This window comes from Cetorhinus maximus, chromosome 9 (genome assembly GCF_964194155.1).
Source record: "Cetorhinus maximus chromosome 9, sCetMax3.hap1.1, whole genome shotgun sequence".
Taxonomy (NCBI): Eukaryota; Metazoa; Chordata; class Chondrichthyes; order Lamniformes; family Cetorhinidae; genus Cetorhinus; species Cetorhinus maximus.
Window position 1 is genome coordinate 84,876,775 of NC_135887.1, and position 15,190 is coordinate 84,891,964.

General features: G+C 47.3%; 1 protein-coding gene across 1 annotated transcript in view; it reads left to right on the top strand.

Annotated features, from left to right (window-relative positions):
- Positions 1-15,190, top strand: part of LOC144685067 (anoctamin-9-like) — a 316,975-nt gene that overhangs the window by 32,511 nt on the left and 269,274 nt on the right. The window contains exons 4-5 of the mRNA XM_078549602.1: positions 8,846-8,948; positions 9,771-9,859. Coding sequence (XP_078405728.1) covers positions 8,846-8,948; positions 9,771-9,859 — 192 coding nt within the window. The remainder of the gene's footprint in view (positions 1-8,845; positions 8,949-9,770; positions 9,860-15,190) is intronic.

Genomic DNA, 15,190 nt, shown 5'->3' on the forward strand with positions numbered 1-15,190 from the left:
TAGCTCTTTGTGATTCATGCACGAGGACCCCCAAATCCCTCTGTGCTGCAGCATTCTGCAGTCTTTCTCTATTTAAATAATATTCAGCTCTTCTATTCTTTCTGCCAAAGTGCATAATCTCACACTTTCCCACATTATATTCCATCTGCCAAGTTTTTGCCCACTCACTTAACCTGTCTTTATCCCTCTGTAGACTCTTTGTGTCATCCTCACCACTTGCCTTCCCACCTATTTTTGTGTCATCCGCAAACTTGGCAATAGTACATTCACTTCTTTCATCCAACTCATTAATATATTTTTAAATAATTGTGGCCCAAGCAGTGATCCCTGTGGCATTCAACCAATGACAGGTTGCCATCTTGAAAACGTCCCCCGTATCCCATCGCTCTGTCTTCTATTAGTTAGCAAATCCTCCATCCATGCTCATATACTACCCTCCAACACCATGGGCTCTTATCTTATTAAGTAGCCTTATGTGCGGTATCTTATCAAATACCTTTTGGAAATACAAATATATTACATTTACTGGTTCCCCTTCATCTGTCCTGCTTGTTACCTCCTCAAAGAATTTTAATAAATTTGTCAGGCTTGATTTCCCCTTCATGAAGCCATGCTGACTCTGCTTGATTATATTATGCTTTTCTAAATGCTCTGCTATTACATCCTTTATGATAGGATATATATCCTTTAACTTCCACAGATGTTAAACTAACTGACCTTTTTGTCTGCCCTTTTGAATAAGGGTGTTACATTGGCAGTTTTCCAGTTCTCTGGGACTTTACCTGAATCTAAGGATTCTTGGAAGATTACTACCAGTGCATGGCACTAAGTGGAATGCTTGTGTGATGAGCGAAGCCATAATAGGATGAGGGCATGAGCTCCAGAGGATATGAGCCTGATGGAGATGTGAGGATGTGTGTGATAGTTCGTGGTGTTGTCCCTTGAGGTGTGAAATCCCTGTGGATGTGTGATGGGTTTGTGAGTGTGTGTGTTGAGAGTGATGAGAAGAATGACTTACCTGGCAGAATGGATGAGACCATTCATCCTCTTTCTGCACTGGATGGCTGTCCTCTTTGGTGCTGGTCACCACTGCCACCACCTCCCATGCTGGATTGGTGACCTTGCTTGCTGCTCTTCACCCAAAGTGGGGGTAGAGGACTTCGCGGCAGGCCTCCACTGTGTCCAGTAGGCGCTGGAGGGCAATGTTGCTAAATTTGGGGGCAGTATGTTTCCTCCCTTTGGGAGCCATCAATTCCCAGCATCTTCCTATCCCTTGAAGAGTGCTAGCTCTGTGCAGGGGTGCCTTTGAAATATGGTGCCTGGATTACTGAAGGCCTGAGGTGACAGCAGGGCGGCCGAATCAAAGGCTGCCTTGCCAGCGGCCCGGCGTGTTTCCAGGACTGAATTATTAATGAGGCTGGACACACCCGGAATGGAACAATATGGCATGAAAAGCTGCTATTGTGGCCAGCGGGTAAAATGTCTTTTTCCTGCCTGGTACTGCACTTTGTGCAAATCTAGGATGATTCCACTCTAGGAGTTTGGCTTTGAGGTCCTGTTTACAGTGCCAGCAAAGGTTTAATGACCATGTGTGAGTAGTGAAGATCAGTGAATGTATTTTCAAATGCCATTCCTACCATCCATACCACTAACTGCAATGCACCACACCCACATATCATGACTTCCACATATTGCTAGCTCTTTAATTAAGATAGGCACATCACCTGAACACATTGCAACATATTGACTGATACGCTTCAATCTTTTTTGCACGAGAAGGTGGCAACTAACAGGAGGGAACAGTAAAGAACTGGCTGGGCTCAGGCATGGTTGCATGTCCGCACCCCATTGGAGGAGACAATGCTCTGCATTATTGGCATGACACTGAAGCTGTTGCAAACTATATGCTGAAGCCATTCAGGATAATGGAATGTCCGTGCCTTATGCACTTTTTAAAAATCCCACTTCACCCTCATCCCGCAATGTGGTCTGGAGTACAAGCTGCTAATGGTGTGACCATGCATCTCTTGCTTTCCCCACCCACTCCCTTAGCTTTACTTACCCAATCCTGTCTTTCTGCATTTACGTTCTGAAGAAGAGTCATACAGACTTGAAACGTTAACCCTGTTTCTCGCTCCACAGATGCTGCCAGACCTGCTGAGTTTTTCCAGCATTTTCTGTTTTTATTATGTTTTCAGATGTCAAAGAACTGCTGTCTGGCCAGCTGGCTGTGAGTGATGATGAAATGATGAGTCACTTGATCTGGCACCAGTTCAGATAGTGGCACAGTGTGTGCCTTAGAGGATAGTATGGAGGCAGGATCTGCAAGTGGTGATTCACCAGGCATGAGTGGAATGCAGAAAGGCCAAGGAAGAGGATAGCGCATGGGCCAGCTCTCTGGAGGCCTAGACGGCACATGAGTTCTGCTGCTGTATATTCAGATGAGGAATTTGATGGGGCGGCAGATAGGAAAAAGACGATGGGCATGCACACAGAAATGCTTGCTGCATGGGCTTGCTGTCAGAGAGCCCATGCCACTGTAAAGGAGCATGGAGGAGTCCAGCTCTCAATCGACAATGGGCTTTGTGCAGAGCTTGTTTGTTACCCCTTTCAGTGCGGAAGTGGTGGCCAAAGCAGGACAAATCTAACCCAGCCAAATACAACCCCATCAGTCTACTCTTGATCATCAGTAAAGTGATGGAAGATGTCGTCGACATTGTTATCAAGTGGCACCCACTCACCAATAACCTGCTCACTGACGGTCAGTTTGGGTTCTTCCAAGGCCGTCAGCTCCTGACCCTCAATACAGCTTTGGTCTAATCATGGGCAAAAGAGCTGAACTCAAGAGGTGAGGTGAGAGTGACTGCCTTTGACATCAAAGCAGCATTTGACTGAGTGTGGCATCAAGGAGCCCTAGCAAAACTGAAGTCAATGGGAATTGGGCGGAAACTGTCCACTGCTTGGAGTCATACTTAGACCAAAGGAAGATGGTTGTGGTTGTAGGAGGTCAATCATCTCAGCCCAGGACATTGCTGCAGGAGTTTTTCAGTGTCCTAGGTCTAACCTTCTTCAACTGCTTCATCAATGACCTTCCCTCCATCATAAGGTCAGAAATGGGGTTGTTCGCTGATGATTGCACAATGTTCAGCACATTTTACAACTCCTCAGATACTGAAGCAGCCTGTGTCCATATGCCACTAGGGCTGGACAATATTCAGGCATGGGCTGATAAGTAGCAAGTAACATTCGTGCCACAAAAGTGCCAGGCAATGACCATCTCTAGCAAGATAGAATCTAACCATCCCTCACTGACATTCAATGATATTACCATCGCTGAAGCTCCCATTATCAACATCCTGGGGGTTACCATTGACCAGAAACTGAATTGGACCAGCCATGTAAATACTGTGGCTACAAGTGAAGGTCCAGAGGCTGGGAATACTGTGGAGAGTAACTCACCTCCTGCCTCCCCAAAACCTGTCCACCATCTACAAGGCACAAGTCAGGAGTGTGATGGAATACTTTCCACTTGCCTGGATGAGTGCAGCTCCAACAACACTCAAGAAGCTTGACACCATCCAGGACAAAGCTTGATGGGCACCCCATCCACAAACACTCACTCCCTCCACCACCAACATATAGTGATAGCAGCACGTAACATCTATAATATGCGTTGCAGCAACTCACCAAGGTTCCTTCAATAGCACCTTCCAAACCCATGACCTCTACCACCTAGAAGGACAGAGGCAGAGAACATGGGAACGCCACCACCTGCAAATTCCCCTGCAAGTTACACACCATCCTGACTTGGAAGTATACCACCTTTCCTTAACTGTCGCTGAGTCAAAATCCTAGAACTCCCAAACGTCACTTTGGGTGTTACTACAACACAGGGACTGCAATGGTTCAAGAAGGCAGCTCACTACCACCTTGTCAAGGGCAATTAGGAATGTGTAATAAATGCTGGCCTAGGCAGCGATGCCCACACTGTTATGGCACAGTCGATGGTAAATGCTGAATTGTTCAAATCCCAGAGGGAAACTTGAGACAGCTGCCAAAACTATTTTTACAATTTGTATGTTTCAAGATGCGGGCTTTGAGTTCAGTAGTAATAAGACCACTGAACCTTATAGATTTTTACAACAATAATAACTTCTAAATCCCCTAATTAATCTGACTCCCAGTTACACCTCCGTTAAGGCAACAGTAAAACACACAGATTTTTTAAAAACCCAGGCTAAGAAACATGATATCCTGAACAATCCAATTCAAAGTGAGTTTTCTTAACTTCAGTTTGTTGTAGACAGCAGCTTGAGGCGTAGATGCTGACGGCTTTTCACACTTGATAGATCTTAAAATGCCTGCCTGTACACACAGCCTTCTCTCCTTTATACATATTTTCCTCTTTGAATGCAAATTTCCATTGTTTCGCTATGTCTTTGGACTTTATCTCACTGATCATAAAAAATTATGCCAATTTACCAGTAATCTTTGGGAAAAATAAACACACTGTTTCTGACAAAAGCAAAAAACTGCGGATGCTGGAAATCCAAAACAAAAATACCTGGAAAAACTCAGCAGGTCTGGCGGCATCTGCGGAGAGGAGCACAGTTAACGTTTCGATTCCGAATGACCCTTCAACAGAACTAAGTAAAAATAGAAGAGAGGTGAAATATAAGCTGGTGTAAGGTGGGGTGGGACAAGTAGAGCTGGATAGAGGGCTAGTGATAGGTGGAGATGACCAAAAGATGTCACAGACAAAAGGACAAAGAGGTGTTGAAGGTGGTGATATTATCTGAGGAATGTGCTAATTAAGGGTAGAAAGCAGGACAAGCAAGGTACAGATCACCCTAATGGGGGTGGGGTGGGGTGAAGGAATCAAAAAAGGCTAAAAGGTAGAGATAAAACAATGGATGGAAATACATTTAAAAATAATGGAAATAGGTGGGAAAAGAAAAATCTATATAAATTATTGGGAAAAAAAGGGGAGGAATCGGAAAGGGGGTGAGGATGGAGGAGAGAGTTCATGATCTAAAATTGTTGAACTCAATATTCAGTCCAGAAGGCTGTAAAGTGCCTAGTCGGAAGATGAGGTGCTGTTCCTCCAGTTTGCGTTGAGCTTCACTGGAACAATGCAGCAAGCCAAGGATGGACATGTGGGCATGAGAGCAGGGTGGAGTGTTGAAATGGCAAGCGACAGGGAGGTCTGGGTAATGCTTGTGGACAGACCGAAGGTGTTCTGCAAAGCGGTCACCCAGTCTGCGTTTGGTCTCTCCAATGTAGAGGAAACCGCATTGGGAGCAATGAATGCAGTAGACTAAATTGAGGGAAGTGCAAGTGAAATGCTGCTTCACTTGAAAGGAGTGTTTGGGCCCTTGGACGGTGAGGAGAGAGGAAGTAAAGGGGCAGGTGTTGTACCTTCTGCGGTTGCATGGGAAGGTGCCGTGGGAGGGGGTTGAGGTGCAGGGGGTGATGGAGGAGTGGACCAGGGTGTCCCGGAGGGAACGATCCCTACGGAATGCCGCCGGGAGGTGAAGGGAAGATGTGTTTGGTGGTGGCATCATGCTGGAGTAGGCGGAAACACTGTTTCTGAACCTCACCTGGCTAGGTGGCGCATTTCACTTCTCCTTTGAAAACAATCTAGTCTGGTTAATTTAAAAATGCAAATGTCCTTTACACCTTACATTCTAAACTTCCCCCATGTTTACCTACTTAACATTTCAAACCTAGCTTACCTTTTTGTTACATCAAAGCCTCCAGACCAGCTGCCTTTAATCTAATTAAGTCTCACACACACACACATATAGACACAGAAACCACTACTTTCCAATAAATTCCAATAACATTATTATATCTTCCTGACATACACCCCATGAATGAATAAATAAAACAAAACTCCATATGGATGTGATACAATTTCTCAGCGTTCACTGTAGCACAGGCAGAAGGTACCCAACATTAGAGTGCTGCAATTGAAGTGCAGCTGAGGTCTGTGCATGTTAATATACAAGCCCAGCTTGGTGCCAGGGTAACTCAGACTACTGTCATAGCTGTGGATATCAATGTTCAAAAGAACTTGAAGAGTCTCAAAGCACCCCAGGAATTTGTGCTCCAGCAGCTTTCTAGGATTGCGGAGGCACTGTACTAGGGAGTGGCAGTGGCTCCATGGTGCACAAACCTTTGTCCTCTCTCAGGATGATGGCGTTCATGCCTGTCAGCCAGCCAGCCCAGACTGTAGCCGCCAATCCTAAATGGAGCAGTTGGAAGCCAGACCCCCATGCCCAGAGCTGCTCAAGGCCATTGTGCAAGGCCTTTTGCAATATCCCCCTCTGAAAGTCAGCAGCCTTATACCAGCCAGGTCTGATGTGATGCTTTCAGACAGCTAATCTGGAGTGATGATATGTCAAATGTCTCCTCTCTTCCTCCACCTCCTTTTCCTCTTCGTCCTCCATTCCTTCCCGCATCTCCTCTTCATCCTCCCCATGAGGTGGTCACTGAAGGCCTGATAGCAAGGACTGTGCCTTCATGATGGTCTGATTGTGGAGGACACAGCAGGCCACAATGAATTGGGAGACACTCTCCGTTGAACACTGGAGGGCTTCCCTGAGTGGTTCAAGCAGCAGGACTGTTGTTGCAGGATGCTAATGGCATTCATAGTCATTGCATAGGAGTGCTTTCCACTTGTGGTGTTGTGGAGGAGAGTTTGTAGCCACGAGTAAAACACTGTTTGGTTCGAACTTGTGGCTTGAAGATGGTGGGAGTGGCTGAATGACATTGGATGACAGCTGTCAGTATTGAGGGCAACAACATGATGGTCTGTGCATGGTCACATGTCAACTGCATATTCAGGGAGTGGAATTCCTTGAAGTTCCAGTACATCTCCCCATTGATGTGGCACCCACAGACCCGTGTGAGTGCAGTTGATGGCTCTCTCCACAGTGGGAATCCTGCTACTCTGGCAGAGCCACATTCCCAGTCTTCCTACTTAGAGAAAAGAGAGTGAAGTCCCCTCCCCTTGTATAGAGGGCCTTGGTGACCTCCCAGATGCAGTGACGTGTTGCAAACTGAGAAACAGTGATGTTGCTGGCTCAAGCTTGGTAGGATCTGCTGGCCTTAGAGCCCTTGATGGCCACTGGCCATGTCGTCTTCATCCTCCTCTGTGGCTGCAGATCAGGTGAGAGGATGTAATGTAGTTTTGTGACCATCTCTTTGGTGAAGTGTGGCTGACTCAGACATTGCTCCTAACAGTGAAGGTAGGAATTGTGCTTTCTGAATACCCTAGGCAGGTATGCCCTTCTGTTGAGAGACTTCCTCTTTCCTCTGCAAACAGCTTCTCATCTTTGCTGCCTTTGTTCTATTTCCCTGTCCTGCTGCAGCCCTAGAGGTTCCACAGCTATAGCCACCATAACTGGCAGCAAGTTTTATGCTCAAAGCCCTTTCAAACCCATATCTCTTCCTTCTGACTGTAAGAACTTTTGTCAACTCCTCCAACAACAAAGCACACAGTTCTTCAGGGACTGCAGCAGTTCAAGAAGGCAGCTCACCACCAGCTTCTCTAGGGTAATTAGGGATGGTCAATAAATGCTGGCCTAACCAGTGATGCCCAGATCCCATAAAATTGAATTTTTAAAAACTTACATTAACTCTGCGATAGCAGTCGAAAGTCAAAAGCACCTGAAAATTGCATAGTGATGGCTTCAAATAACACTGGTGATGGGTTTCTTTTGCAGCTGAAAGCATGTTGAGCTGTGCCTGTTTAAAAGAGGGCCATAACAGGACCTATGAGATCCAAAATGGCAGGTCAGGTACCAAATCATCGTTAGACACTAAGTGATGTTACGATCTGCCCATTCTGCAGGCTTCTGGCGCATGCATGTACTCCTGTACTGTCGCCCTTCCAAACATGGTGATCAATGCAGGTCATGCCAGAGGTTGACCTGAGCAGACCCCCATCATTTTACCATCTGCCAGTTCCTGTAGCACATCAACCAGCGACACTAAGGAGCCAGGTTTTGTGGCCAGTTAATACTTGTTATATATAGGGTAGAGAGGAGCAAGGAAAGGCATACTGAATAAAGCAGCCAAAAAAATGTCTGGACAGTCTGGTGGTCAAATAGAGTGGAAGATGAGTGAAGGAGTACAGGAGAGGGTGACGAGGGGGAGAAAGGGTAGGGGATGGGAAGGTAGATTGGATGGAGGGAAGAGGGGAAAGGGAGAGAAGTTAAAAAAAAATCAGTTGGAAACAAGGGGCCGGGAAAGTAAAATGATCTCAATATTACTCCATAGATTGGGGGGGAAAGGTTGGAGATCAAGAGGCTCCTGTGGTTTTGTATTCCTTCTTTCTTGCAATGTGGGTATTGCTGGCAAGGCCAGCATTTATTACCCACCTCTAATTGCCCTGAAGAAGGCGATGCTAAGCTGCCTTCTTGAACTGCTTCAGTCCATGTGGTAAAGATACTTCCTCAGTGATGTTAGGTTGAGAACGCCAGGATTTTGACCCAGTGATAGTGAAGGAATGGCAATATATTTCCAAATCAGATGGCATGTGACTTAGGGGGGTGGGGAGCTTGGAACTGGTGGTCCCCATGCACCGCTGCCCTTGGTAGAGGTCACAGATATATGAGGTGTTGTCAATGAACACCTTGATCATTGCTACAATGCATGTTATAGATGGTACTCACTGCACTGCTGAAGGAGGGAATGATGTTTAAAGTGGCGGGTGGGGTACTAATCAAGTGCGCTGCTTTGCCCCAGATGGTGTCGACCATTTTGGGTGTTGTTGTAGCGGCACTCATCCAGATGAGTGGAGAGTATTTCATCACACTTCCTTATTTGTGCTTTTTAGGTGGTGGAGTGACTTAGATGAATCAAGAGGCGAATTACTTGCTGCAGAATGCCCAGCCTCTTGCAGCCACAGTGACAATGTGATTGCTCCATTTAAGTTTCTGGTTAGTGGTGTCCTGTTCCACCTCCCCTCCCCCAGGAGGTTGATGGTGGGGAATTCGACAATGGTAATGCCATTGATAGGAGTTAGAATGTCTGGGTACAGACAGGCTAATATGCTGTGGGGTCAAGAAGATACTGTGAGTTCCTGTAAGTGTTGAGCTATGATTTTTTAAAATCAAGATGTTTCATGTCAGAGTGTTGAAAATCTCAATTTAAATTCCATGCATTGATAACTTTTATGATTTAAATCATACATTTACCTATTTTAATGTCAGTGGATAGGTTGATAATTTTCTATTCTTTGTGTATTCCTGCCCAATACAAGGTTATCTGATTGCGAGATTACTGAATAAGTAGAAAAGCCTCTTTGTAACACTTGTCAAGAGAATTGTGTAAAATAATGGTGAGGTTTATGTCTCTTTTTGGCTAAGTGTTTTGCTTCTACTTTTTGCTGTTTTATTTGGCTGTTCATTCAAAATTATCAACCTTTTATAAAGAGGGAAGGCTGAGTATGATTCTTTACCAAGGCTGATGATGCAGAAGAAGGCCTCCACCCATGATAGTTCATACTGATTTGCCAACTGTCAATTATTGTCAAAGACATTGTGTTGGCTAAATTCTGTTAAAAATATTAATGGTTGTAAGTCCAAGGACATGATGGAGGAGGTGACATCGACAAACAAATATTTCACTGACAAACCTTCCAGTAATTCACTGCAAGAGATCAAAACTATTTTCAAAACAATTGCTCAGTTCATTAAGTACTGTGCATTTAAGGAAGAGCAACAGCTAATTTCTACCTGATTTATTTTTGTTTTATTTAGAAAGTAATTTGGAAGGAAGAACACGTGTTTCAGCATGACTGGGCTAGTTGGAAATGCTTTCTTGGCAAACAACCAATCAATCAGATAAGGTGATGCACTAATCAGGTATCAGATCATGTAATACATTAATGTCTGCATTGGGTGTGTGGTGGGGGTGGGTTAGGAAGCAGGGAGCTCTCAAAATGTCCAAGGCTCAATCTAATTACCTCTTGTTGTGTCTCACACAAATCCCATCACCGTTTTCCCACCTCCCCAAGCTGGGCCACCCCTTGGGCATCAGGAGGAGGAAGAGATGCCGAGGAACTACCGTTATATCTGAGCAGCCCACACTCCGCCAACACAGATACTAGTACATTGGAGGGATATTGCACACACTCAGAGTCACTGGCATGAGGTGAAGGGCGTAGCACCAGAGTGCAGGGGGAGGTCTGAGACAGAGATATCTGGAGGAGGGAGGGCAGTCACGATGATGCATGATGAGGCATTAAGGGAGGGCCTCAGGAGTCCCCTTTTGAGACACAGCACTTGAAGCAGCAGCAGAATTGCGAACATCTGGCGGAGTTCCCCAGTGGGTCTTTGCATGACAAGGCTGGCCGCCACATTTCTCAGTTTCGTATACCTAGAGCGGTGAGCAGCCTTGCTCCAGCTCCCCTGCGGCAACACGGAGTAGGAGCGATCGTGAACGCAGGGCACCGCTTCACTTTGATCACCAAAGGTTTTACAAGTGGTGTAATTTACTCTCACAATGTTAATAGTTAGTTTCATTCACTTTGTAAATATGCTGTATGCTTTCTGCAGAGGTTGTGGTGGTCTGTCATATGAACATACATAAGAATTAGGAGCAGAAGTAACCATTCATTGTAGAATGATAGCTACAAATACCAGGTACACAAAAAGCAGCAGGTTCTTATCAGTGGCAATGGAGACTGCAGCTAGTAGTCTATCTCTTAGTGACGGCACGTGTATGAAGGGTGTAGTATTAGGGTTTGTAAGGGTCAATGTGTGGGACTGTGTAAATAGCACCTCCCATAATGATGATGTAAGAGAGCACATGATAAGGAGTCAAGAGGGAAAATGTTCAAAGCTTCAGCAGGAACACCTAGTTATGGGTAGCTGTACATAGTTTATTTGTATATAATAAAGCAGTTATTGTTTGGAAATGTCTCAACGCTCTCATCCCAGACCTGCTGCCAGAGCCCTCATTTGTGGTGCACGTCTCAGTGACCGCGGCTGCCACTACAGAAGTGCAGAACCAATGTCTCAGAAATTATTCCTCAGCGAGAGGAACCAACATACAACATGGTGGCAGCAGTGAAGGACCCCAAAACACTGAAAATTTAACTTTAAAGAAGATTAAGGGTGGAATTGTCCCAGATTTGCACTAAGTGCAGTAGGGGGTGGGAAAAACAATGTTTTACCTGCTGGTTGCAATGGCAGCTTCTCAAGCTGTATCATTCCAATCCTGCCGCATTAATTATGCATTCTCAGGAAACATGCCGGTTCCATGGTTGGCGGGCTCTCATTGACCCACCACGCCATCACCTCGCTGCTTCATCACGCCGGCACCATATTAAAAGTGCAGCTGCATGCACACCTCTCAGTGCTTCCAGTCCAGGACTGCTGCATGGAAGACAAGTCCCTGAAAGGCAAGAAGACTGCAGCTCCTTTGGTTTAAGGATGCATCCCTAGGGCGCCTTTTGGGCACAGTGGAAGCTCGCCGTGATGTCCTCTACCCCGGCCCTGGCCACAGGAGGGGCAGCAACATGACTAATCCAGGATGGAAGGTGGTGGCAGCAGTGGTCAGTGCCAATGCCCTGTAAAAGAGGACCACCACCCAGTGCTGCAACAGGATGAATGGCCTCATCCCCCTGGCCTTTGTCTGTGACCCCCCGATCAACCTCGTCTTCTGTCATCACAGAGGGAGGAGCTGGCCCACAGGAGGACAGCCAAAGCAAGCAGGGGCCTCATGCCTTGGCTCTCCAGAGGACCCACGCCAAAGGCATCAGAGGCAACAAGGCCAACCATTGCACAGGCTGTCTCCATCCCTGCTGCGGATGTCAGGGCAGCAACTAGAAGTCTAAGGCATTCAAAAGTTAAGAAATTCTGATCACAGTTAGTTGAATGGATGAACACATTTTGTCAATTTACAATCTGGAAATGTATTCATTTTCACTGAATAATGTGTAATGGTGTCTTTTGGCCTATTGACAGGCTTCGAGAGTCCTCCCACTGCAACCCCCGCCCCCCACTTGCAGTTCAGCTGCATGTAGCCAGCCCATGAGTGATTCTGGAGGGAGAAATGTGTGTATGGCAGGGCCTTTTGGAGCCTCGCCGAAGCACTCTCCCAAGTACGTGGATCCATCCTGCATCACACTCATCTCAATGCCCTGACCGTTTTTTATGCTGCCTGCTGGGGTTCACTTTCACCATCTGAGCTGACCTGCATCTACACCCACCCACTGATCACACTCCCGTGCAGCACCTGATCTCGCCCACCAGGACTCTCCTTTCACATTCGATTCAGCCTGCATGGTAGTGCTTCAGTCTTTTTTTCGCTCCCCCATTCTTTCCCCTCCCCCAGTCACCTATTTCCTTTCCCCCATCATTGTCGACCCCCCCTGGCATCACCATCTACCTCCCCTCTGTGACCTACCAGTCACAACCTTTTTCTTTCGGGGTAAACGTGTATGTTCCCTTCCGTCCTGAAAATCACAGCGCCATCCACATTTACCTCCCCGACCTCCTCCTCTCCACCCCCAAGATCCGTGTCTGCCTCCGAGTCTCCATCAACCACCCTTATCATCCCTTCTACCAATACCGTTGAACCCTCAACTTACCGCCTCACTCTGCCCTCAGTCATTCTCACCATTCCCTCGTACCACGCCCACCTTCATTTCGCTCCTTAGGAGGCAGCCATGGACTCATCAGAGCCCTCCCTTGCATATTCACCTGGATATTCCCCCCTCTGGACTCCTCCCCCCTCCAGACATTTTCCCCCCTTGGAATTCCTTCCTCCCTCCAGACTCCTTCCTCCCTTGGAACTCCTTCGACCCTTGAAACTCCTTCCCCGTTCCAGACTCCTTCCCCTTTCCGGACTCCTTCCCCCCTCCGGACTCCTTCCCCCCTTGGAACACCTTCCCCTCCCTGGATACACCTCCCCTTTGTCCTTCCACCCCTAGGACTTGCCTCCCCCCTGCCTTAATCCTTCCCCCTCCCTGACTCCTTCCTCAACCCTTACTTTTTCAGCTCCTGGGCTCCTTCCCCTCTTCACACTCCACCCTCCCCTGGATTCCTTCCTCTCTCCACATACATTCCTCCCCCCAGACACCTTTCTCCCCCTGGACACTTTCCCCTCTCCGCACTCCTTCACTTACACCTTCCACCCTCCTGACACCTAGCTCCCTAGTTGCCGCCTTCTCCCTCGCTACCATCCTCCCCATAGTCCCTCCCCGCCAACCTCCCCCCTCGACAGCTTTGTTCCCTCCCTCCAAACCTCACCCCCCCGACACTTTTGTTGCCCTCCCTCCAAACCTCACTGCCCTCCCAACCCTCTTCCCAACCTCAGCCCCCCGACATCTTCGATCCCCCACTCCCAAGCTCACTCCTCCCCACACCGCTTCCTCTCCCAGTTGATCCTAGACCTTCTTCTCCCACCCACCCCCCACCCCCCCGGGTACATCTTCCTCTCCCAAACACAGCTGGACCTTCCCACCCCCTCGACCATCATCCATTGTGAGAAGACCCTCAAAGGTGACTTTACACCTCAGTGAGCTACTTCGCGACAGAGCCATGTCCATGAGAATCCACGCAGCATGCCATGAACCTTCCTCCAGGGTCCCGTTGCTGTCAGACTCCAGCAACCTCTGCGCCTCAGATGTCCATGATGTGAGCAAGGCCCTGGCAGTAAGTCCTGTCTTCTGTACTTCATACTTGTCAAGACGTGTTCTGCACTGACATGTTCTCCCACCGATCCAGCGTAGGGGGAGGATTCCGGCAGGCTGGCCTTATATGTAGATGTATTACAATGAGGCTGCTGATGTCTGCCATTGATGGGCAGAGCGGACGATTGCAAACTGGTTTCCCAATGTCATGAAACTAATTTTTGGCCTTCTCACCATGTTGCCTGCTCACGCCGCCGAACACGCCCAATGTCAGCGGACACGGAAAATTCCACTCTAAATGTCGGACCTATAAAAATGGCTCCAGAACTGCAGAACTCTGTAAGGCAAAGTGACAAAGATGATCGACGATGGAAGGGCAGTGGATGTTATATACATGGATTTCAGTAAGACCTTTGACAAGGTCCCTCATGGCAGACTGGTACAGAAGGTAAAGTCGCACAGGATCAGAGGTGAGCTGGCAAGATGGATACAGAATTGGCTTGGTCATAGAAGACAGAGGGTAGCAGTGGAAGGGTGCTTTTCTGAAAGAAGAGCTGTGACTAGTGGAGTTCCGCAGGGATCAGTGCTGGGACCTTTGCTGTTTGTAGTATATATAAATGATTTGGAGGAAAATGTAACTGGGCTAATTAGTAAGTTTGCAGATGACACTAAGGTTGGAGGAGTTGCAGATAGTGAAGAGGATTGTCAAAGGATACAACGGAATATAGATCGGTTGGAGACTTGGACGGAGTAATGGCAGATGGAGTTTAATCCGGACAAATGCGAGGTAGTGCATTTTGGAAGGTCTAATACAGGCAGGAATTATACAGTAAATGGCAGAACCCTTAAGTGGATCGAGGGGCAGAGGGATCTGGGTGTACAGGTCCACAGGTCATGAAAGTGGCAACGCAGGTGGATAAGGTAGTCAAGAAGGCATATGGCATACTTGCCTTCATTGGCAGGGGTATTGAGTATAAAAGCTGGGAAGTCATGCTGCAGCTGTATAGAACCTTGGCTAGGCCACACTTGGAATATTGCATGCAATTCTGGTCGCCACATTACCAGAAGGATATGGAGGCTTTGGAGAGGGTGCAGAGGAGGTTTACTAGGATGCTGCCTGGTCTGGAGGTTATTAGCTATGAGGAGAGGTTGAAGAAACTCAGATTGTTCTCACTAGAGCGACGGAGATTGAGGGGTGACTTGATAGAAGTTTACAAAATTATGAGTGGCATGGACAGAGTAGATAGTCAGAAGCTTTTTCCCAGGGTGGAAGAGTCAATTACTAAGGGACATAGATTTAAGGTGAGAGGAGAAACCTATAGAGGAGATGTGCGGGGCAAGTTTTTTATGCAGGGGGTAGAGTGCCTGGAATTCACTGCCAGAGGAGGTGGCGGAAGCAGGTACGATAGTGGTGTTTAAGAGGCAGCTTGACAAATACATGAATAGGATGGGAATAGAGGGATACGGACACCGGAAGTGCAAAATGTTTTAGTTGACGGGCAATATGATCGGCGCAGGCTTGGAGGGCCGAAGGGCCTG